The sequence below is a fragment of the Talaromyces amestolkiae genome (genome assembly GCF_001896365.1).
Source record: "Talaromyces amestolkiae strain CIB chromosome Unknown scaffold16.1, whole genome shotgun sequence".
NCBI classification, from domain to species: Eukaryota; Fungi; Ascomycota; class Eurotiomycetes; order Eurotiales; family Trichocomaceae; genus Talaromyces; species Talaromyces amestolkiae.
In genome coordinates this window covers 275,290-298,441 of record NW_024468052.1, presented here as the reverse complement: position 1 = coordinate 298,441, position 23,152 = coordinate 275,290, and the positions used below count along the sequence as shown (strand labels likewise).

The following is a 23,152-nucleotide window of genomic DNA, read 5'->3' as shown; positions in this document are numbered from 1 at the left end:
ACACAAATTTGGCGCCTACGACGTCAGAGAAGAGGGATTTAGCCATTCAATAGTCGATTTTGAGTTTTTCGAATTCTTCAAACATGTCGTCAAATTTGACAAACAGCTAGGAACGCTGAGGAAATTCCTCTGCCGGACGTCACCATGGGGAAACGAGGTCTGAATTTCATCGCATTGATGTTATGTCGTTCGCTTGAGCACACCGAAAACAAGCCGGCAGCATCCGTCGTTTCTTCCCAGCTTGATTCTGCCTTTTTGGTGTTCTATAGGAAGAAATACTCTCAAGACAACAAGAGCCCTGCCTTATACTTGTCGATACAGCAGCTAAGAGTCATCGAGTACACACAATCGTTATTCGAAAGGATGTCGGATAATCCGCGGGCTTCTAGCGATGAGCAGCAGTCACGTACCTCAAGACGCATGTCTCGTGCGGAGAGGAGGATGTCGCGAGCTGTCAGTGTTGCCCAAGACCAAAGTCTTGACGAGTACGAAAGATTGGTTCGATATGTGTCTGTCTACAGAGAGCCAGGGATGACCGATATCGAGAACGAAGAAGGGGAGATGAAACGTGTCTGGTATGCACCATGGCGCAGACAATATGTACCCAATCCAGAATCAACAGAGGCAAAGCAAATGTTCCCTGACGAGTGGCTCCTCACCGACATCAAACAAGGTCTATCTGAGGCAGAAGTCAACAACCGTCGGCGTCGTTCGGGTTGGAATGAATTGATCTCGCAAAAAGAAAACCCAATTGCGAAGTTCATGTCCTATTTCCAAGGACCGATTCTTTATGGTAAGTCAAACTGATCTTCAGTATTGAATTATTTCAAGCCTCTGGCTTACTGAAAATGGGCGGTGAAAGTAATGGAAATCGCCGTGCTGCTTGCAGCTGGTCTCAAGGATTGGGTAGATTTCGGCGTCATCATTGGAATTCTCTTTCTCAACGCCACGGTTGGCTGGTACCAGGAGAAACAGGCTGCGGATGTTGTAGCCAGCCTCAAAGGTGATATCGCACTACGATGTCAGGTAGTTCGTGAAGGACGTGAGACCGAAGTATTAGCTCGTGAATTGGTTCCCGGAGATGTGGTATGTATACGTGGAAATTTTCGGGTGGATGATAAAGCTAAAGCAACTAGGTCATCGTCCAAGAAGGGACTGTTGTTCCAGCTGATTGCAAAGTGATATGCTCATACGATGACCCAAATGGTTTTGAGGAATTTAAGAGAATGCAGGCAGAAGGCGCTCTTGATGAGTCTTCAGGCGAGGAAGATAAAGGACAAGAAGGCGGCCAGGAGCGAGAAGAAGATGAGAAAATTACAGATGGGGAATCGGCTGCTAAGGGGAAGGGAGGACAGGATTCCAGAAAAAAGAGCGAAGGCGGCCAATCGAGCGATGATGATGAAGAAAAGGAAAGCCGAAAAGGCTATCCAATTCTCGCCTGCGACCATTCCGCAATTACTGGTGAATCTCATGCCGTTGATCGACATATGGGCGATCCCGTTTATTACACGACAAATTGCAAAAGGGGAAAAGCGTATACCGTCGTTCAAGTGTCGGCCAAAAATTCTTTCGTTGGGAGAACTGCTAGTATGGTCGCAGGGGCGGGGGATAAAGGTCATTTTGAAATCGTCATGGATCGAATCGGTACCTCGCTCCTCGTTCTGGTGATGGCGTGGATCCTCGCGGCGTGGATCGGTGGCTTCTGGCGTCACATCCCTATTGCAAGTCCTGGTAAACAGACACTGTTGGAGTACACTCTAGTGCTACTGATTATCGGTGTCCCGGTCGGTCTGCCTGTTGTTACCACCACAACTATGGCAGTTGGAGCGGCCTATTTGGCACGCAGAAAGGCAATTGTTCAGAAATTGACAGCTATAGAATCACTTGCAGTAGGCCCTTATCCGTCAATCCTTTACAAACAAATATTAGACAGTGCATAGTTGACAACTTGGTTAGGGAGTCGATATCCTGTGCTCCGACAAGACGGGGACCTTGACTGCAAACAAATTGAGTATAAGGAATCCATATGTGGCCGAAGGAGTCGACGTCAATTGGATGATGGCAGTGGCTGTTCTGGCGTCTTCGCACAACATACAGTCTCTGGACCCCATCGACAAAGTGACACTTTTGACTCTCAAACAATATCCAAAGGCAAAGGAAATCCTGAGGGGCGGATGGAAAACAGAAAAATTTACCCCGTTTGACCCGGTATCAAAACGAATTGTTACAGTGTGCACATGTCAAGGTGTCCGATATAGCTGTACGAAGGGAGCCCCAAAGGCAGTACTCGGATTGACTAAGTGTTCTCAAAGAACTGCGGACTTATACAGAAAAAAAGCACAAGAGTTTGCTCATCGTGGTTTTAGGTCACTGGGTGTGGCCGTACAGAAGGAAGGGGAAGACTGGCAGTTACTCGGCATGATGCCAATGTTTGATCCACCGCGTGAGGATACTGCGCAGACAATCTCTGAGGCCCAAGCCCTCGGGATCAGCGTCAAAATGCTTACGGGTGATGCTATTGCTATCGCAAAGGAGACATGCAAAATGCTTGCACTAGGGACGAAGGTTTACAATTCAGAACGTCTAATCCACGGTGGGTTGAGTGGCGCAATGGCTCACGATTTAGTCGAAAAAGCAGACGGCTTCGCAGAAGTATTTCCTGAACACAAATATCAAGTGGTTCAAATGCTTCAAGAACGAGGACACCTCACTGCAATGACAGGAGATGGAGTCAATGATGCACCATCTTTGAAAAAGGCAGATTGCGGTATCGCCGTGGAAGGCGCCTCAGAAGCAGCACAGTCAGCATCGGACATTGTTTTTTTGGCACCAGGACTTTCGACTATCATCGAATCAGTCAAGGTGGCTCGTCAAATTTTTCATCGTATGAAAGCCTACATCCAATACCGAATTGCGCTGTGTTTGCACCTAGAAATTTACCTGGTCACCACTATGATTATTCTCAACGAGACGATCCGAGTGGAATTGATTGTCTTTTTAGCGCTCTTTGCGGATCTAGCAACAGTGGCAGTAGCATACGACAATGCTTCTTTTGAATTGAGACCCGTAGAATGGCAGCTGCCAAAGATCTGGTTCATATCGGTCATACTGGGAATTCTCCTGGCCTTGGGAACTTGGGTCATCCGAGGTACAATGTTTCTCCGTAACGGGGGTATCATTCAAAACTGGGGCTCGATCCAAGAAGTCCTTTTCCTCGAAGTGGCGCTCACAGAGAATTGGTTAATCTTTGTCACTAGAGGCGCGGACAGTTTACCGTCCCTTCCACTGGTAGGGGCAATAGTTGGCGTCGACATTCTGGCCACGATCTTTTGTCTCTTTGGGTGGTTCACCAATCAAGACATGCCAACCGATCCTCCTGATCAGTACGTCGAGACAACGAATGGATGGACGGACATAGTTACAGTTGTGCGGATATGGTGTTATTCGCTCGGCGTGACCATTGTCATTGCTTTGGTGTATTTCACGCTCAACAAACTCGAGTGGTTAGACAATCTCGGGCGCAAGGCAAGAAGTAAAGGCGATATTCAAATGGAGAACATCCTCGGTCACTTGTCTCGAGTCACGATAGAGCATGAAGAGCACGGAAAGGTAGAGAGCCGGTATTGTTTGAGTACGGCCCGTGAGGAAGAGGATGGAGAATAAGGCTTCAATCATGATTTGGCTGCAGTGATCGTCACTTTTGTGCTTATCAATTTATATCCTCACATGCACAAAATTTGTGCTTCTTCATATAAGACATTGGTCAAGGCCTCCGACGCAGCATTCGATTTGTTGCTCTTTAATGGAAAGCCCGTACCACATTTTAAGACCGGTTGCAAGAAAATGTGAGGGCACTTGGATTTTCAAATACCTTACTGGAAAATGTTTTGATTAATGTCATTAGTTCTCGGTTGGTTTATACCTAGGTATCTTAATATCAATTAATGTTTCATCTCCGTTTCTCTCATGCTAAATGAGGTCCAAATACCCCACCAGTCTTTCCCAACCACTGGTGATGCTCGATTGTTTTGTGTGCCGGTACTTTTTGAACCAGTACCTAATCAGTCATTTATCGAAAAATGCTAAGTAGTCATTGCATTTCTTGTTTTTCTACGGTCTTTTTCTCGTGACTCGCAGTTGCAGGTTGGCATCTGCTCTCAAATCCTAAAACAACAGGCTTCAACAACTGATCTGTCAGCAACCGCGTCCTAGAGGAGCTAAAGGAACATGCTGAAAGCGCAGGCCAGATTAAAACTGGAAAATATGCTAATATCCTGCTAATAAGAAAGACCAATACTCTTTTCGAAAGAAATTCCCCCGCAATCTGAAGTTGCCTAGATAGGAAATTCCGCAGCCCTCTCGATTACCTAATCGGTCATCACCAGATACGAACAAAAACGACCCCCAGCTTTTAGTGCCTATGATCAGCGTTTTAGATCACCCCAAAACGGTCTAGAGAGTCATTATGGTTACAGAATTTCGAGTCCAGACACTTGTTTCTTCTTGGTCCTGTCAGTTTACGCCAGTAGCATTATACGTACAAGTTTAGTTTAATGTTTTGAGTCTTCTGAAAAGTACACGAAGGATTTTAATAGGACTATTGCTCTGACCCTAAAATAGGTACGAAATGTACCTACCTAAATTGATCCTGATACGTATGTATGTGCGAGAAGAACCGCAATTCAGGGTTTAATTTTTGGTATCATTTGTCGAACGGCGATTCATCGACGTAACGCCCTTAATTACGTACTTGGTTGGAGATAAAGCTCGAAGGCATGTAACCATGTCGGGATAATGTCAATGTAATGTTGTACGCACCATGTATCTCGGAACTATGTAAGTGAATTTGTAGCTGTGTAGATGCGGAGAGTACTTGATTATTCAGAAGGTGCCTGATTGAGCAGCCTTGGTGATATAGGTGTTGGGCAGTAGTAGCTCGACCGATTGTGATAGTTTGATCTCTCGGATAGTTTCCTACGGCATAGTTGCTGCTAGCCTTGCTGGGGGGGTAATATTGGCTGCTCGCTAACGACTCGAACATGAAACGTAAGCACAGTTAGAAACATTACATATTCAAGAGACTACTAACCTATTATCTTAGGTTTCATGGAGATAGAGCTTCCATATTTACCCCATCGAGCTAGTTATTAGTTCCATCAGCTAAATGGTATAGCTTGTATGAAGGGGAAGCTAATTCAGGTTGAATGCAACGTCAAGCTTCAACCTCGACTTGCCGGACCCCGCAGCCTTGATAAGTTATCTTCGTCAAATCTACTTAAATTAAGGTAAACATAAGATTTAATCGTAACAGAGATGTTCTGAAAGCGGGAAATTCGACCACTACCTAGACGAGACGTGCTGTCAGTGCATCGTCTGGAGTACGTTTGTAGCAGCCGCCCTTTGGTCCGTTACCTAGTGTAGGGTTACAAAAACATGAAACCGAAATATTATTAACCTATTTATGAACATGGAACGAGAGCTGAACAAGCTATAACTCAGCCAACCGTTGGCTGAGATCCCGAATCTGGTGGCATGAACGCCTTTTGACGCCTCCTCAGATCTGTGGCTTCATACTAACTAAACATAGTCTGTATAATGACCAATAACCAATGGAGAACTTTATTTTATGTGTCTTGATAGGTCTAGTAAGTTTCTGAGTAATCGTCATCAGGGACACAAGATGTTGGTGAAAATAACAATCTCGATCGTTTGTAGTCGCAGTGCTTCGAGTGTTGGTCAGCAGCTTACCAGCACTTGCTTCTAGGTTACCATGTGCCGAGTCTTGCATAAAACATTGCTACGGACTATTTTACCCAAATATACTTTTAGTCCTTGCTAACGTGATATCTTATCATGTGCAGTTCGGTGTCATCGATTCCTGGGAGGGTCGTGTCACAAACCGGACCAACCCAGTCCAAGCCACCCATACGATGTGCCGAGGCGATGTATGCACGTATGCTCCACCATGTACGTACTGCAATTCTTATTTGTAGAAATACGAGAAAATTGTGTCAAGTTTCACATTTTCGGAAACATATCCCGATGACTTTGTCGCGTGTCTAGTTGATCCCGCTACATGTCTACATCACTCCGCATACGCTGTGGTTGGACCTATCTGGCTAGATATCCTTCATCATTCATAGACCTTTCAGGATGTTATCAACACACTGTATCTTTCGCAGGCTTGTACAACTAACAAAATGATCGACAGCGCTTGGCGTCTCGTGGAGGACGCTTGTGGCTTGAGATAGTAGTATCGTTGGGTTGACTAGCTTGGGTTAAACACATGCTAAAATCATCGGCAATCATCCATGCACTATCCAGATTATGATGACCCCGGGTTACAGTAAGCCACATCTACACAGACTCCAAACTAGGAGAGCCCTACATGTGACCCTAGAGGTGACTAGGCCGGTAAGCTACCCTAGTGTAAGCCATAAAATGATGACACTAGTTTGTTCATTACCTCCCTTGCCCATAATCATGGAGGTTAGTAAATTCACTGTTACATTCCATAGCTCATTGATAGATGGCTGGTTGTGGGGGGGCGAGCGGTCTCTGGAATGTAGCCGTCCCATCAGGAACAGGAAACGATGCACTTCCGCGCCGCTCATTGGCATTTTGCATACTGAGAAATTGGATCCACTCCTCTGTCAATGGTACATCGTACACACTCTATCGAGGAAAGTTCTAGGTTCCTATCGTGCCTCCTGCCCGTCGTTACCGTCGGCACGCGCAGCTGGATGCCATGAAACGATGATCCGGTAGCACGTAACCCTAAACGACAGCTCCATTGGGGAGTCAGCCAGAAGACCCGAATTAGAGTATAAAAGTATCGTGATATCCTCTTTCAACATTCTTCCTTTGCTTTGTCAGTCATCAGCCAAACCTCAAAGTTCAAGGTCTGCTTTGCTCACCTCATTCCCTCCTTCAGTCAGCATCAATTTGCTTTCTTCTATCAGTCCTTACATTTCTTTATACACATTCCTTAAGATCTCAGAGTCTCAAGATGTCCGCAAAATACGTTCTCTCCGGAGCAGTCGCAATGGCTAGCTTCATTGGAGCACAAGCAGCTCTTAATTTGAACTCTTCAAGCAACATTGCCCTATACTGGGGTCAGAACTCATACGGCCAGGCCAGCGGTGACCTTGAACAACAAAACCTGGCGTACTACTGTCAAAACACAGATGTTGATGTTTTGCAATTGGCCTTTGTCACTGTTATCAACGGGCCCGGTGGCGTGCCCGAGATCAACTTTGCTAATATTGGCAACAACTGTACTACTTTTGACGGCACTGCTCTATTGGATTGCCCTCAAGTCGGGTGAGTAATTTTACTCTCTATGTTTGGGAGATTCAAGGCTCATTGTCAATTTTTTTTTTTCCAGTGACGATATCAAGACATGCCAGGCAGCTGGCAAGACCATCCTCCTTTCCATCGGTGGTGCCACATATTCCGAAGGAGGATTCACTTCCACAACTGCTGCTACCGCTGGTGCGCAGTTGATCTGGGAGACCTTCGGTCCCGACTCTAACAGCTCGGCTCTCCGCCCCTTCGGAGACGCTGTTGTTGACGGATTTGACTTTGACTTTGAGGCCACTGTTTCCAACATGGCCACCTTCGGCAACGAGCTCCGCTCCCTCATGAACGCCGACACCAGCAAGGTACGTCTGAACAATCTGAAAAAATCCTACAAATTATCTAATCCTTTCATTAGAAATATTACTTGACTGCCGCCCCACAATGCGTCTATCCTGATGCTGCCGACAACGAAATGCTCAACGGTGCCGTCAGCTTCGACGCCATCTGGGTCCAGTTCTACAACAACTACTGCGGAGTCAACGACTACGTTGCAGGCGCCAGCACCCAGAATTACAACTTCGCGACTTGGGACACCTGGGCCAAGAACACCTCTGCCAACCCAAACGTCAAGGTCTTTGTTGGTGTTCCCGGTAACACCGGTGCTGCCGGAACTGGATACCTCTCTCCCTCTGCCCTTCAGCCAGTTCTTCAATACTCTGCTACTTTCTCTAGCTTTGGTGGTGTCATGATCTGGGACGCTAGCCAGGCCTATGCTAATAGCGGCTTTATCACTGGTGTTGCATCGGATTTGGGTAGCAGTAGCAGCGGTACTATTTCCCGCATCATGCGCCGCCTTGTCGACCGTTCTTACTGGTAAATCAGTCATCAAAGAAGGGTTCGAGATTGGCTCGCTGGTAGAGTCGATCTACGTGTCATTTACGATTATAAAAGCGATATGTAAAGTGCGAAAAGATCTTTTGCACACGGACATTACATATCTCGTTTTCAACTGTACATAGCTTTCACATCTTTTGGGTGCGCAATACAATTATGCATAAACAGAAGCGAGATTTTACTTAAGGCTAGAACCATTTAACAACACTGTCTAGAAATATTTGCTTGTGTTGCTAGGCACAATCATGCGACTGGAATGTGAAGCCAAGCCACCACTCTCTCTACCCCCTTTCCCGATCATCCCGTACCTAAAATGCTTAACCAAACTTCAAGGGTTATTTCAGTTTAGGTAGTAGTCCTTCAAACTTATCGCTGATCGGCGATACGTATCACCTCATATTGTGCATTGAACTTTTCTCTGCGATTTTTATGGTCCCGAACACCGAATTAGGCCGCAGTAGCCCTAACTCCTCTCATTTTCCCCATCGAAAAAGTTCATACCAGTAATGACACATTATAGTCACTACCATTTACTGATGCAAATACGAAAGATCACGACATAGAATTCAGTAAGCTATATGAACCTAAATTTACAAAAATGCTTGTCAAATTTCAACTGAGCATAAAGAATCGAGAGGAAATTCAAAAAAAAAAACGAAAACCTGACTTTGTTGGAGTCTTGAGTGGGGAGTCACAGAAATGCTAGGCAAATAATGCAATAAATTGACAAATAATCGTATACAACGCGTGGTGCACAGTCTTAGTGCAATATATGTGAAGTCGGGATAGAAGATATCGGAACGACTTTTCCTCTTGATGAAGATGTCAAAGAGTATAAGATCGCATGATTGGAGTATTATGAACGAGATTGAGTTCAACGAGTCCAAAACCAGCCTCCGTGAGAGTGTTTCTCGTTGTCAGAACCTTGAGTCTGCTCGGCATTCTTCTCAATCATGGGAGGAGGCGTGACTTCGACTGTTTCGTCGCTCTCCTCACGACCATCGGCAAAGCGCTTCGTTTTCACTGTCTTTGTCGAGATCGAGCCATCTGCTAGTGTGCGCTTGACACTGCGGGTCATTGTCGAAACCACTCGGGAATCTTCGAAAGAGGGATCTTCTGCTGTTGTCTGAGAAGCAAGCAGACTTTTGTTTCCGTCAGATGTATACTCAAGCCAATCTTTGCTTTCTGAGTTTGCGTCCTCAGACGTAATCCTGTCTTGCTGCACATGTCGCCTTCGTTCTTCGTCAAGAAGACGCATTGAAGGACTATCGGCGAAAGCGCGAGAGTATCGTTCATGGGCATTTGCAATGTCATTGAGAAAGCGATCATATAAATCCAGTTCTGTTTCTGCCTCGTTCGATTCCGTTTCCTCTTTTAGAGAGTCTTCTTCTAACTGACGTGGTGGGTCTTGGCCACGTTTATCATGGTCGTGCTGCTGGTATCTCTCCAGAGCTATTCCATCTCGCGAATGTTCGGGACCTAACAACCGCCAATTATTCCCAAGGCTACCTCTCTGTACCAACCCCTTCAACCAATTATCAGCTGATTGCCTGCTACGCTCCGACTCCATACTTTGGTCTAGCATCTCTTGTCCATTGGTGACTCTTAGAAGATCCTCAAACGCATCGCGCCAGCGCGGTTCGTTGGAATCTAACTCTGCAGGTTTCCGCGAGGAGAATAATGATGAGAGAGCTCCTTCATGGCGTCCATGGCCTTGGGATCGTTCCAAATATAAGGGCGAGTAAGGGCTGAATATAAGATAGGCGAGTGGCCAGGTCTGCGACTCTCCGTCTGATAGTATGCTCTCCGGGAACATGAATGAGCCCAGGTTCATAGGGAATCCGTCAAACAGTGAGTGAAACCCACGATCCGAGAAGCGTCGATGATTATGCCAGCGGTCGAAAAAGTCTTCATCTCTATGGAATCCCCATCTTCGTGATGGCCGGTCATCTTCTGGGCGATAGTCAGATTCTCCGTCGACGTTTCGATCGTTACTGTCGGAGTTTTGAAAGTACAACCACTTGTCCGAGAAAGGTGGTACAGATGACGAAGGCAAACCCATCACCGCCTGGAGCATGGATGAGATTTGTTCATCTGCATATCGTCGAAATGCGATGAATGGATTCTCGGTATCGGGTTTGTTATCGGGTGGCGTCGCGGTCTTGTCGTGTGATTCTTTAGCTGGGTTAGTTGGGCGGTCTTTGTCAGAGTTTGCCATCTGGACTGGTGATATTGTATGGAAATAGATGAAATCAATATTTTGGATTATGATATATGCTGAAACGTCAACAACGAGGAGTTTAAAAGATGAGTTAAGAGTTGCATTGTGCTGTTGGCGGCAAAACGGCAACACATCTATGTTGTTATCGCCACGTGACCCTATCATCCCGAATTGATTAGTCTACATAATAAGGCGCTCCGATTGGCGGATCTATACAATTCTTCATTGTGATATATTCGTATCATGAAGAGCTTCTTGCTTTCCCTTTTTCCGCTAAATTTGCGCATGAACAAGTGTATTTTGTAGGACTCTCGAATTCAGCGTAATGACAATAGCAGGCAATCCGATCTCATTCGATGTCTTTACAATATAACTCCCATTCATCATCGGTCTCGTCACAGATCCATGATAGAATCCACCCCCATAATTCGAGACCCTGACAGGTAGGCTTCTCCTGGAGTAAATTCCTATAGGTCTTACGAGGTCCAGATTAAGGCAGCATTCACTGATGCTCCAAACCCAGTTGTTCTGTGTTCCTGCCCCGGCACATGTCAGGCCAAATTCCGTGGCGGAACGCGTGCCGTTCCATGTCTCATTTAGATGAGAAGGCAGTTGTAGACGAGATGCACATGCGTCTGGAGTGCCGAAGAAGATTTCACTGGAGAGCTGTGGGACGGAAAGTCCTTCTGCTATGTAGCCATTGCTTAGCATTTCTATATATTTGATGGAAAGTAAGATTGATGCAGAATGCTTCCAAGTGCCGTTCTATGTATAGCTAAGAGGGCCTCTTAGGGTGATATTAATAGGAGCGAGGACCATAGACAGTGTATTGACTCCAATAAGTAAAAGCAATGCTGGGCAGCCAGTACTTCCACATTTTGAGATGAGATCACGTCGGAGTTTGAGAACTTCCACTGCGTAGACAAACTTCTTTAGCGGAGCAATAAAAGGAAATCGAATATCCCTTCAGATCCAGGAAAAAACCTTCTTACACTTTATTCCGCTTGTTTAAATCAATGATCAGCAACACGGAACAAAATCCAGAAAAAAGGGGGATCTATCCAACAAGTATATAAATTCCCCTTCTCTCTAGGCCAATATAGTCTTAGTAACTTCATAATACCTTGAAACGAGTGAACTTCATCAAAGTCAAAACCACGTTTCTGCCCCCGGAGTTAGGATTAAACATTGAATGGTATTTAAATATGTTGTAAATCATTTTGTTTATTTAGGTTGCCCGCATGGCATAGGGCGTTTGGGAATTAAGGCGAGAATAAATGGAGCACTGTGGGGAATTATCATAGAGGTCTGGCTCTTTCGCCGTAAATATGGATGAATACTTTCCCTTGTGAATGTCTTGTCCTAATGAATGATTTTGGGGCCGTTATTTTCAGTCCAAACACCAATATTTAGGAGGAGTCTTGTCATTATCTGACAATGAAAAGAGATCGGCTTGGTTTCGTGCTCTCTACATAGGGTCCCAGTTCATTCTAGTTAAATGATTGGCGAAATACCACTGACCCTGGTACGCGCCAATGTAGACTTAAAATAGCAGCGCCGCGCCGAATGTGTTCAGTTTAGTCATACTCCAATAGACAGCATGCAGCTAAAAAGGAAGTGACAAGTACCCCTCACAAAAAGATCAGTTAAGATGCTACATATGTACTCTGGACTTCATACTTCGTGCAGCGATATTAATCAGATTCTTCTAATTCCTTCGTTATCGGTTCTTGTTATACCACTTTTGTATCTTAACATATGACAAATGAGTCTACCTGAACGTCTCGAACCAGCTTCGGTCGTCCCGGAGCCTGGTGATGATTCAACTCAATCCGACAGTCCACCCATAGGCTTATTCCAGCTATGGCCATATCCCGAGCTCATGAGCTCATCGGGGTTTGAATTTGACGTAGAGTAAGTTTGCCTTTATTTTTGCTCCTTATGTCCGAAGATTTTGTGGTCAATATAATGATCTCGTTCGAATAGCATTGTTGCCATCCATGGCCTGGGCGGCCATGCCTTTGGAACGTGGACTGAAGGACAAAAACTATGGCTTCAAGATTTTATACCGAAGGATATCTCGAGAGCCCGTGTTCTGACATTCGGATACAATTCGGAAGATGCTTTTACAAAACCTACAGCTTCTATACGCGAATTTGCCATTCAATTGTTGGATAGCTTGAGGCAGCTTCGTCAGCAGGCGACCAATAAATCTGTAGGATATACTGTTAATGAGAACCTCAAGAAATTGCAGTTCATGATCACCTGACATGGAATCTTACGGGCAGGTCAACACAATATTTGTCTGTCATAGTCTGGGAGGGATTCTTCTCAAAGAAGTAAGTTTGCTAAATACCTGGGTACTGAGCAAAGACGATCTGTTGGCTAACATCCGTATGTGTATTATAGGCACTGATTGTCTCCCACGAACATAGTATCACATATAGCACACTTGCGTCTTCAGTGACAGGGGTCGTTTTCTTGGGCACTCCCAGTATGGGCCTTCATCTTCCATACTGGTCAGATCTCTTGATCAAACTTGCGAATGTGGCCCTTTCTGGGAGGCCTAGACAGGACTTACTAGATAACCTTGAACTAAAGTCAACCGAGATGGGAACTATTTGCTCTCGATTCGTAGAGCTAGGACCGGGACTACCAATCTTCAGTCTATATGAGAAATTGACAACGCCCATTTTCAATGCACTTGTGAGTAAATGTTACCTTGAAATTCAATTAAATGATTTTTCAGTCTACAGTACTGATGAAGTTGGTCAAGATTGTCGATGAGCTGTCGGCCATTTTACGTCTTCCCAATGAGACTGCAGTCCCATTAGAAGCAGATCATCAGACCATGTGCAGGTTTTTGACCATTTCCAATCCAAGCTACTTACTAGTTCGTGGCTGTTTTGATGATATTCTAGATGCATGTGCAGGAATATTTGATAGTTCGTGTACGTTTCTTCATTCTTCTCCTATGTCCGAGAACATAATAAGGATAAAATCTCGCCAGTAAATGAGGCGTGACTTACACAATTTATTTCATAATAGGTTTTACGTCACCCCAATATATGTTTATGAGGCGATTGCGGGTAGTGAATGAGGTAGATATGCTTCACCGGATTCCTTCGCCATGGGAAAGATCACATGAGTGGTTCATCAACCACCAGTCATTCAAGTCATGGATTGAATCGCATGGCCATCGTGTCCTTTGGTTGCAGGGTGAACCTGGCTCTGGCAAAACCGTGCTAAGCAAAGCAGTGGTTCTCCATCTCAACAGACTTAGTGAGGGTGAATCGAACGCAGCTATTGTACGCAAACCATTGTACTTCTTGAATGATGGCAGCGATCCTGCCACTCAATCTAGCAAGTCATTTGTTTGCTCTATCTTATACCAAATCTTGAAAGATAGCAAAACTGCATTCACCATCAAATACCTGGAGGATATCGAAGATTTTGATCTATTTGCTCGGAGGCTGGATGAGGATAGTTTATGGAAGTGTCTGTCATCAATCATTAAGCGGAGCCGTGGTGTCATTTTTCAGTTCGTGGTTGATGCCATAGACAAATTTGATCCTGTCCTAGAAACCAACAGCGTAACTTTACTGGAGCGACTCGAGAGACTGCTGGCTGCAGATGTGAGCGACCACATGAGGTTGCTGATCACAGAACGCAAAATGCCAGATGAAAAGTTTTTGGGACATGCAAGTACCTCTATTATCAACCTAAAAAATGAGAGCACTCGTCAAGCAGTTCAAGTGTTTACTCATGCTCAAGTTGGAGGCCACTTAGATAATACGAGATCAAATCCGCTGGTCGGAGCTCAAGTTGAAGATGAGATCATCGAAATATCAGGTGGAAACTTCCTTATGGCGTCACTTACTTGGAAGTGGCTTTCGAATGAAGCTCAAGTCTGGATAGGAGACGACAACAAACTTCCGCTTAAGCAAGTCTACCATCTGCCATATGATTTGGAAACATTCTATTGCGGCCTACTCAACATGCTACCTGTGGAGTGGAGGGAGGAGATCCGGCGAGCATTTGCCGTTCTGCGCGTTAGTTCTGAGAGACTTTCGTCTCGACAACTTTCTCTATTTGCTACGATCTGGAAATTTGGTTGCAGTACCTCAAGCTTTGATCCCAGAGCTGTGGAGGATGTGCGGTCTAGATTTGAAACCTTTCTCCACCAGCGTTGCGGAGATTTCGTCCGCAAGAATGAAAATGGGTTGGTCGGCTTTGCTCATCAAACTGTGAAGGATTTGTTCAGTGGTCAATCAAAATCAGCGGAAAATGCGAGAACCTTGAACCAATACACCATGTCCGAGTCAGACGCTCATTCCATACTGTTCCAGATGTGTATGAGGGTTCTACAAGCAGAATCGATACTACTTACAGACGAGGAAATAAAGTGTATTATCTCACATTCAAGAAACGAAGCCAATGAATTGAAATTACCGACCACAAGATGGTACTACAAGATATCAATTTGGAAATCTAATATCCAGAAAGAAAGCAAGACATCCTGCCTACTATATGCTTTGATGAACTGGTTTGAGCACTATATGAAAGCTACACCCTCCGTGGCGCTGGATCTGGAAGTCGCCCAATGCTTACAGCTATCGAGGTTTCATATGCTTTGGATGGAGATGACGGAGATGGATGAGTTCACCTCGGAAATGATCAAATTTGCGTCATTCCCGCTAATGAACGCCATTTCGCGTGGTGACTCCGGTAGGCTCATAAGAGCGATAATTGAGTCTGGCTCAGAGGTAAATTTTCTGGGCCCTCGGGGCATTACCCCCCTGAGTTGGACCATACTATGTGACCGGCAAGAGGCATTCTTGGCTCTGATGCGTAGTGATGCGCTGTCAGTGAATTATGGAAACCCATCGCAGTCAACTGCTGTACATTATGCAGCCATGAGCAATAATCCATTCTACATCAATTACATGGTGAAAGACTCTCGAGCTAATCTAAATTGTCGAGGCGAATACCACACAACACCTTTATTGGAAGCCATACGCCACGGGCAGCTGGGATACGTCCTTCTGCTTCTAGAACAACCGCATATTGATGTCTGGGCAAAAGATAGCATGAATAGAAACGCTCTAACACTTGCCTTACAACGCCCAATGTGGGAGGATGTGGTGTTGAGGATTATGAGATTGGACTGGAGTCGAGCCATGACAACGATGCCTTTCGATGTCGAAATTTTGGAAGTTGTCCAAAATTGGGGTTGGCATCATGTCGAAGATGAGCTTCTGAGTAGGAACAGTCACATTCTATTGCAAGTCGACAACTATACAGGACGCAATCTCGTTAGCGCTCTTGCCTATCACGGACGTCGTGCAGACTTAATCCGTTGTATCACTAAGCTCTCTTACGACGAGGTTATAAAAGTCGCGACTTGTGGGAAATACAATCTTTTGCATTTGTGTGCCAATCAAGACTGGCATGATATCGTGGGAGGATTTGTAACCAATTTCAACTTACGCCCGGTGGCATGTGATCACGCCAATCGCACGTTGCTTCATTGGGCTTTAGATTACGATTGGCCTATGAGCGAGAGCGATCTTCAAATTCTAATTGCAGGTAACATCAACCAGAGAGATAATAACGGTATGACTGCGCTACATTTAGCTATTGCTAAGCGCAACATAAATGTCGCCCGATGGCTTGTCACAGCGCAAGCTGATATCTTTGCACGAGACAAAAGAGGATTTACACCGGCACATCTAGCCGCAAATGAAGGCTACAGGGAAGGTGTTGAATTTTTCATGAATTTGGCGAAGTACGATTACGGTCGGACAAAGGAAGGATCCACTATGGTTCATCTGATATCGCTATGGCTCGATGGCTCGCTTCTCAAACAATTTGTGGAGAGTAGAACTACCTCTGTGAACTCAAAGGACCAAAAAAAGCGCATGCCATTACACTATGCAGCCCAGACAGGGAATGTGTCCGCAGCGAGAGTCTTGTTAGAGAAAGGATGTCAAGTCAATGCTAAAGATATGGATGGTCAAACTGCTTTACATCATGCGATTCGGAGTGGCCATCTCACACTTCCCCCAGTACTTCTTGAGAATGGCGCAGATGTTGACCTGGTAGATCGATATGGGCAAACTTGTCTGCATCTCAGTATCAGATATAGACACGAGGAATTCACAGAATGGTTGATATCTCGGAAGACGGATATGATATTCGAGCGAGATAAGTTCGGTTTCACCCCATTGCATCGTGCCTGCTTGAATGGCACAACTAGTGAGGTACTTGAGCTACTTCGCCACGGGGCAGATATTTTGGAGATGGATTCGACATTCCGGACTCCCCTTGAACATGCTGTTAACGCTCGTAACCATGACACCGTAAGACTAATTCTGCAATACCAGAACACGGAAAATCACAGGACCCGGGAGTGGATTCGAAGTGTGAACACAGTCCTACGTACTGCTATTGCAAAAGGATTTCCAGAGATAGAGGCTATTCTCATGGAAGCTGGTGCTTGGATTGCAGATCAGTCAACGGATCGGATCGAGCGGTATTATATCACCCATGATATTCGAGAAGACAGATGGCCAATAGTGTTTTACACACACTGGGACCGAGGCTATCATGTCGACTCGTATGATCCCTCGACAGGTTCGGTGTGAAACTACTTCAGGACATACAATCAAGGAAATAGTATTTGTATAGTCAATCCAGTCGGGTAATAGAGTAAAACACAATACTCCAAGTATCTGAGTCGATAATTCGAACATGATACATGATTAAATTGATCTTCAGAGCACTATCGAGCACGCCGCGGAATGTCTACCCATGGTTCTTCAAAGCCACTGCCGAAAATCCATCGGTGTGACGAAGTCACAGTGGAATCAATAGCTAATCAACAGTAAAAATATTTTGTTAGCTTGCTGTCTTCAAACGTGATATGATGAGGTAACAGGAAATACGAACCCATGTTAGCCGCTTTGAGCCACGCATCACCATGTATTTTCAGGTCTTTGCTTTTTCCTTGCTTCTCAAGAGGCATAGTAATCTCTTCGCCGTGTGCTATAGCCCGAATGAGCTTTACAACGTGTCCATCATCCCCTTGGTGGGTGTTGCCAGCATATATAATCTCGTCCCAGCTCTTGGTGATAGGGTATTTTGTTATTTCGGTGAGATTGAGAGGGGGACAATGACGAGAAGCATATATAAGCAAATCCATGCGTCCTTTCCACTCCAACAAGCGGACCTTTGCACGAGTGCTGATCCAGGGTCGATCCAGGATAGCAGAAAAGAAAATCGAGCAGTTCACGGCGTGTATAAGTATGAAGTCATATTTGACTACATTAGGCGGGTGTTGGGAGGCAGCGGCACAGTAAACTGATAGATTCGTCAGCATTTGGCTGATGTCAAGAATTGATATCACGTACCTAGCGCATTGACCATTTCAATCAGTTGTTCGTTCAATGTCTCTGCTGACACTGTGTACTGTTTGGCATAATGCTTCATCTTCTCCGGGGCACGTTTGAGGATTCCATCTCGTAGTTGACTACTGTCACTGTAACGGACACTAGACAAAATCTCCTCGTCTTTACCCAGCTCATGCAAGAGCTCAGTTATAGTCTTTCCAGGCTTGGAACCAACTCCTCCAGCTGCATCTTCGGTACTTTGCAGGAATGGTCTTATCCATCCTTCATGTACTGCAGCTTCGGCAAGACCTTCTGCGATGATAGCTGGTTGATTGAACTCAATGCCAAAACCGAGATGGATTATTGGATGAATCAGCCCTAGACATCGTTGTCGTTAAAGTTGTTCATTATCATGACATGAAATGAAGGAAAATACCTGAAAATAGTCTTCCTAGTAACTCGTCTGCATGTTCGTCCTCCGCAAAAACATGTTCCCGCAGAGTCTCTTCAACACCTTTGGTGCTAATCTCTTGCTGGAAAAAAGCAAGAAAGTTCGAGTAATGCTCCTCCTTTCCGAGATAGTCTTTGAATGTTGATTTTTCGATAATAGCATGCACGACTTTATCGTCAACCGGATATGGCGCTCGCTGATAGCTATGTCCTCGATCATAAGCATCCTGTATCTCTTCGGGTGAGGCTCCCAGTGAAAACAGGGTGAGGAGATGGTGAACGATGTGATCTGTAGACATAACATTATGGTTAGTGAGGGTATCCAAAGCTGATATTCAAAATAAATATAGTCGTACTATGGAATCTCTTCTCGTTGAAGAAGATGTGATGTTCCTTCATATCCCTTTGCAGTAGTTCGCTAGCGCGTTTGGCCGAATCTTCTCTCGGGTTATGTGAGAATACGCCGGCATTCGATGTCGAGAGTTGGACTTGCGTTGCAGTAGCCATGTTGTAAAATCGGCGGTGTATTTTCAGATTAGATAGCCGTTTATTTGTCAATCTCAGCTGCCGTGGTAGAATGAATAGTTCCTTGCGCATGGAAAAAGAAGAACAGTTGAAAGTACTCCGACCTGTTGATAAATGTACTACAGTGATACATAAGTCTCATAAACAACCCCAAAGTAATAGTGGAGAAAGTGTCACAGGAGAAGCATGACAAATATTTTGAGTCCAGCCATTCTGAATTTAGATGCATTGATTGTGCATATTAAATACTGAATACGGCCACTAATAATAATAACTAGGTATTAGGTATCCAACTTACTGAATTTCCAGCGATTAGCAAAGAATGACGATGTCAGCGGCGCTTCCAGCCAATACCTGAGGCTCTTCGGGCTTCTCCGGATTCCCCGCATTTTTCTAATTCCCAATTAGTTTGTATCATCATCCAATACTCGAGATTCATTCGTAATTTGGTGATATTACTAATGGATATAGATCTTGGCTAGGTTAACTTAATATATTGGCTTATTAATTCGAGGAGAATAGCTCGGTCTAGAAAGACCACGTGGAAGACCAGAAGATCGGATATGCGCAACTGGACGGAGTTAGGGCCTGCTTCCCAATCAGGAAACGTATATATGCTGATTGGCCGGATATATCCATGTTCGGCTGCATACATTGTACAGTAGCTACAGGTATGATCATCATCTCAATTAAGTAATTGGACCATGAAAGAATTGCTTGGTCGTAACTATGCCGTTACTGGAGCTGCGTCTTCATTCTGGGTGAATGGGGCTGCGAAGCCGTAGGTCTTGAAGCCTTGTGAGTAGTCTTTGCCTGGTTCACGTTCTGTTATAATCAGCAATTGGGTCAATAATAATAAAAGCGAAAGACAAGGGACGATTACATACCATGATCCGGAGGGAAATTAGCGCGTCGATGCAAGTAATACTTCTGCCTCAAATCCAACCCATCACTCTTTCCATAGAATGTAGCATATAAACTGGCACGTGCCTTGTCGGTATCATTCTTCTCCGATCTATGTGCCAAGTGCGATCCAAATATCAGCACATCGCCAGCTTCCAGCGGCACAGTTAGCCACTGCTGAGCTTCTTCCCAGGCAGGGTCGATACGTCCGCCGTCAATGCATGGTACGTTCATTTTGTGGCTGCCTGGGACCACTTCGAGGCATCCATTCTCTTTAGTTGCTGGGTCAATGGCGAAGTTGGCAGTGATATGCTCGATGCGGCCGATGTGATCGTAAGCAGGGGCGTCCAAGTGTGCTTGGAAGCCGTTGCCGCGGGCTTGCTTGTAGTTGATTTTATCTTTGAACAGGAGCATGTCCTAAAGGATTGGAAAAATATTAGCAGTAATCACAAAAATAAATCTCAAGGAATAGTAGACATACATCGCCAGCCAGGGCTCCCAAAATACCAGCCAACGCCTCTCCACAGACCAATTTATTGAAGCCATCGTGATAGTCGACAAAGTTCTCGGTGCGCATCAACTGGCGCTCACCCTTGATGTTGATCTCATCGTATGGCATCCATTTGCCCTTCACACGCGGCCATAATTTCACTTCTTCCGTCCACCTTGCCAATTCCACTGGGTTGACAAGCTTGTGCTCGCCTACTCGTAGAAGGAGGAAGCCGTCGCGGTGGTAGGATTCCACCTGTGCTGGGGTGAGGCTATACATTTTCCGTATTCTTGTATTCTTCTGAGAAGACGGTAAATAAGTCGTTGATGTTCTGAAGTCTTCAACTTGCCTCGAAGAATTGACAGAAAAGACGGAAAACGAGGCTTATTAAGAATTAACACTACTACTACTTTTTTGGTCCGTCTTTCCACCTTCCTCTTTCGAGATTCTATATTCAGTCACTAACCTTCAATCTACGTCTTTACCCCACTGTCAAGTGCATCAGAACACATCAGCATAATTCGCTGTCAGTCTACCACCACAGCTCTTCGTGCCGAGCGACTCCACCAGCGTTGGGTTGGCCGCACTTCGTGCCGATGTTGTAGAAGCGCTCTTCATGCCGGCGAGATAGCGATAGTTTCGTTGCTCGCTTTTCAATCCTCGTGGTGCAGATACACGAAAGCATTGGATGATGGTTGTTGTTCACACCATCGGACTTCATACCTTGCACACCATCGCGATCTTCGGTCCAGGAGCCGATGGAGGATGAGGGATAATATCGTAGCAACACAGCGTTTCTTGATATCTAAAAAGTCTTGAAGGAATTAATCAATCTACGAAATGTCTTAAGAGTAGAGACTTCTGATTTAACACTAGGGAGATCACGATCCAAGAATTGTCTCTTTATCGAACATCTACCAGAATCACTCCATCGCGCAGTAACAGCAACAATGAACATGAAAAATGTATCTGGAGGCGTTACGAGCTTGCGATCCGTCGAATCGCACACCCGCGAAACAGTCACTACTCTCATCGGATACATGATCGCTCAAGGCAAAACCGACTATCTCGGAGAACGCGTCACCCAACTCGAACACTCTCTCCAATGCGCCCATCTCGCACGCAAGGATCCCGTATACGGCCAAGACGACGAAGTAGTCATTGCCGCCCTTCTTCACGATGTGGGACGGTTCATTCCAGCGGCCGAGAAGATGGGGAAGATGTACGCGGCAGACGGCGAATATCTTGGGCGATTAAGTCATGAGATTCTTGGAGAGCATTATTTGCGCACGCTCGGTTTCAGTGATAAAGTGGCTGGATTAGTTGGCGCCCATGTCATGGCTAAGCGGTATTTAACTGCTACCGATAAGGATTATTATGATGGATTGAGTGAGACGAGTAAGAGGACTCTGAATTATCAGGTATGTAATGTCTACCTGATATTCGTATCGAGAGGCACTTTGAACTGATCATTCTTTTTCCAGGGAGGCATTTTCAACGAGTCCCAGGTCAAGGAAGCGCAAAAGGACCCGTTGCTTGAAGCAAAGCTTGCTGTTAGACGGTGGGACGACCTCGCCAAGGTGCCGAACATCGAGGTGCCTGATTTGTTGGAATATGAAGAAACAATTTATCACTGCTTATTAGGTAAATTTTCAGGGTACCGAGAAAAGAGAGAGAGGCCTATATCTGACATTTGACCCACGGCTAGAATCACGAACAAAATTCACTCTGCACTCTAGACAATACAACCTGCCTATTCAGCCGACAGTAGTCATCTGCATTGACGGATTCGACCCGGAATATCTCGAATCAGGGATCCAATCAGGCACTCTACCAACATTCAAGTTGTTCGTTGAAAACGGTTTCCATGCAACGGCGAAAAGTTGTATGCCATCATTCACCAATCCCAACAACGTGTCGATTATCACTGGTGTGCCACCGTCTGTCCACGGGATTGCCGGCAACTTCTTCCTTGACAGAGAGACGGGCAAAGAAACAATGATCACAGACGACACCCTTCTGAGAGGTTCAACCATTCTCGAACAAATGTCCTGTCATGGTATGAGGGTGGCTGCGGTCACAGCTAAGGATAAACTCCGCAAGATATTAGCCCACGGACTCAAAGACGCAATCTGTTTCTCTGCGGAACGTGCTGGCGAATGCACCATTGAGGAGAATGGAATCGAAAACGTTGAAAAATGGATTGGTCGCGCAGCGCCGAGTCAATACTCCGGGGACTTGTCTTTGTTTGTGCTCGATGCTGGAATCAAGCTCTTGGAAGAAGGCAAATCCGACTTCCTATACCTTACTCTGTCTGATTACGTCCAGCACAAATATCCACCAGGAAGCAAAGAAGCCGACGAGTTCATGGCTGCGATCGATGCACGATTGCAAACATTGGCTTCCTTGACTCCTGTCATCGGTATTACAGGTGATCACGGCATGAGCCAAAAGTCAAATGCACAAGGTGAACCCAATGTTCTTTTCCTTGAGGACAAACTATACGAAGCATTCGGAACTGGATCAGCTCGTGTGATATGCCCCATCACGGATCCATTCGTTCGTCACCATGGTGCTTTGGGATCGTTTGTTCGAGTATATCTCAAAGACTTGGCGAATCTTGATTCTGTATTGGCATATTGCGAATCGCTTCCCGAGGTTGAAGTTGCAGTAAGCGGGAAAGAGGCGGCAGAGAAATATGAGATGCCACTGGATCGTGAAGGGGATATCGTCGTCATATCGAAGCCTGATGCGGTAATCGGCTCACGAAAGTCCGAACATGATCTGTCTAAAGTGAAAGACCATCCTCTCCGCTCACATGGTGGGTTGAGTGAGCAGGCAATCCCTATCATCATGAGCAAACGAATCAATGATACAGCTAAAGGAGTTGCTGCAGCAATCCAATGGAGGAATTATGACATTTTCGATCTCGTGCTGAACTGGTCGAGATAATAGACAGTGGGAGTCTACTGGGGT

General features: G+C 45.4%; 8 protein-coding genes across 8 annotated transcripts; 5 read left to right on the top strand and 3 right to left on the bottom strand.

Annotated features, from left to right (window-relative positions):
• Nucleotides 1–144: 144 nt before the first annotated feature.
• On the top strand, nt 145–3,663 carry BHQ10_007632 (uncharacterized protein; the record flags this gene model as incomplete). The annotated part of the gene is made up of 4 exons (XM_040880349.1): nt 145–793; nt 863–1,086; nt 1,137–1,889; nt 1,957–3,663. 4 exons carry the CDS (start codon nt 145–147, stop codon nt 3,661–3,663), a joined length of 3,333 nt encoding a protein of 1,110 aa, XP_040736135.1.
• Nucleotides 3,664–7,009: 3,346 nt separating this feature from the next.
• Nucleotides 7,010–8,179, top strand: BHQ10_007631 (uncharacterized protein; the record flags this gene model as incomplete). Its single annotated transcript, XM_040880348.1, has 3 exons — nt 7,010–7,323; nt 7,388–7,664; nt 7,718–8,179. The coding sequence occupies 3 exons, from the start codon at nt 7,010–7,012 to the stop codon at nt 8,177–8,179; spliced, it is 1,053 nt and encodes a 350-aa protein (XP_040736134.1).
• An 891-nt stretch (nt 8,180–9,070) lies between these two features.
• BHQ10_007630 (uncharacterized protein) lies at nt 9,071–10,414 on the bottom strand (the record flags this gene model as incomplete). Its single annotated transcript, XM_040880347.1, has 1 exon — nt 9,071–10,414. One exon carries the CDS (start codon nt 10,412–10,414, stop codon nt 9,071–9,073), a length of 1,344 nt encoding a protein of 447 aa, XP_040736133.1.
• A 1,768-nt stretch (nt 10,415–12,182) lies between these two features.
• Nucleotides 12,183–12,686, top strand: BHQ10_007629 (uncharacterized protein; the record flags this gene model as incomplete). The annotated part of the gene is made up of 2 exons (XM_040880345.1): nt 12,183–12,331; nt 12,404–12,686. 2 exons carry the CDS (start codon nt 12,183–12,185, stop codon nt 12,684–12,686), a joined length of 432 nt encoding a protein of 143 aa, XP_040736132.1.
• An 838-nt stretch (nt 12,687–13,524) lies between these two features.
• On the top strand, nt 13,525–17,064 carry BHQ10_007628 (uncharacterized protein; the record flags this gene model as incomplete). The annotated part of the gene is made up of 1 exon (XM_040880344.1): nt 13,525–17,064. One exon carries the CDS (start codon nt 13,525–13,527, stop codon nt 17,062–17,064), a length of 3,540 nt encoding a protein of 1,179 aa, XP_040736131.1.
• Nucleotides 17,065–17,201: 137 nt separating this feature from the next.
• On the bottom strand, nt 17,202–18,765 carry BHQ10_007627 (uncharacterized protein; the record flags this gene model as incomplete). Its single annotated transcript, XM_040880343.1, has 5 exons — nt 17,202–17,293; nt 17,369–17,779; nt 17,830–18,186; nt 18,245–18,547; nt 18,615–18,765. 5 exons carry the CDS (start codon nt 18,763–18,765, stop codon nt 17,202–17,204), a joined length of 1,314 nt encoding a protein of 437 aa, XP_040736130.1.
• A 745-nt stretch (nt 18,766–19,510) lies between these two features.
• BHQ10_007626 (uncharacterized protein) lies at nt 19,511–20,455 on the bottom strand (the record flags this gene model as incomplete). The annotated part of the gene is made up of 3 exons (XM_040880342.1): nt 19,511–19,608; nt 19,671–20,103; nt 20,168–20,455. 3 exons carry the CDS (start codon nt 20,453–20,455, stop codon nt 19,511–19,513), a joined length of 819 nt encoding a protein of 272 aa, XP_040736129.1.
• Nucleotides 20,456–21,126: 671 nt separating this feature from the next.
• On the top strand, nt 21,127–23,128 carry BHQ10_007625 (uncharacterized protein; the record flags this gene model as incomplete). Its single annotated transcript, XM_040880341.1, has 3 exons — nt 21,127–21,597; nt 21,661–21,820; nt 21,885–23,128. 3 exons carry the CDS (start codon nt 21,127–21,129, stop codon nt 23,126–23,128), a joined length of 1,875 nt encoding a protein of 624 aa, XP_040736128.1.
• Nucleotides 23,129–23,152: the final 24 nt, after the last annotated feature.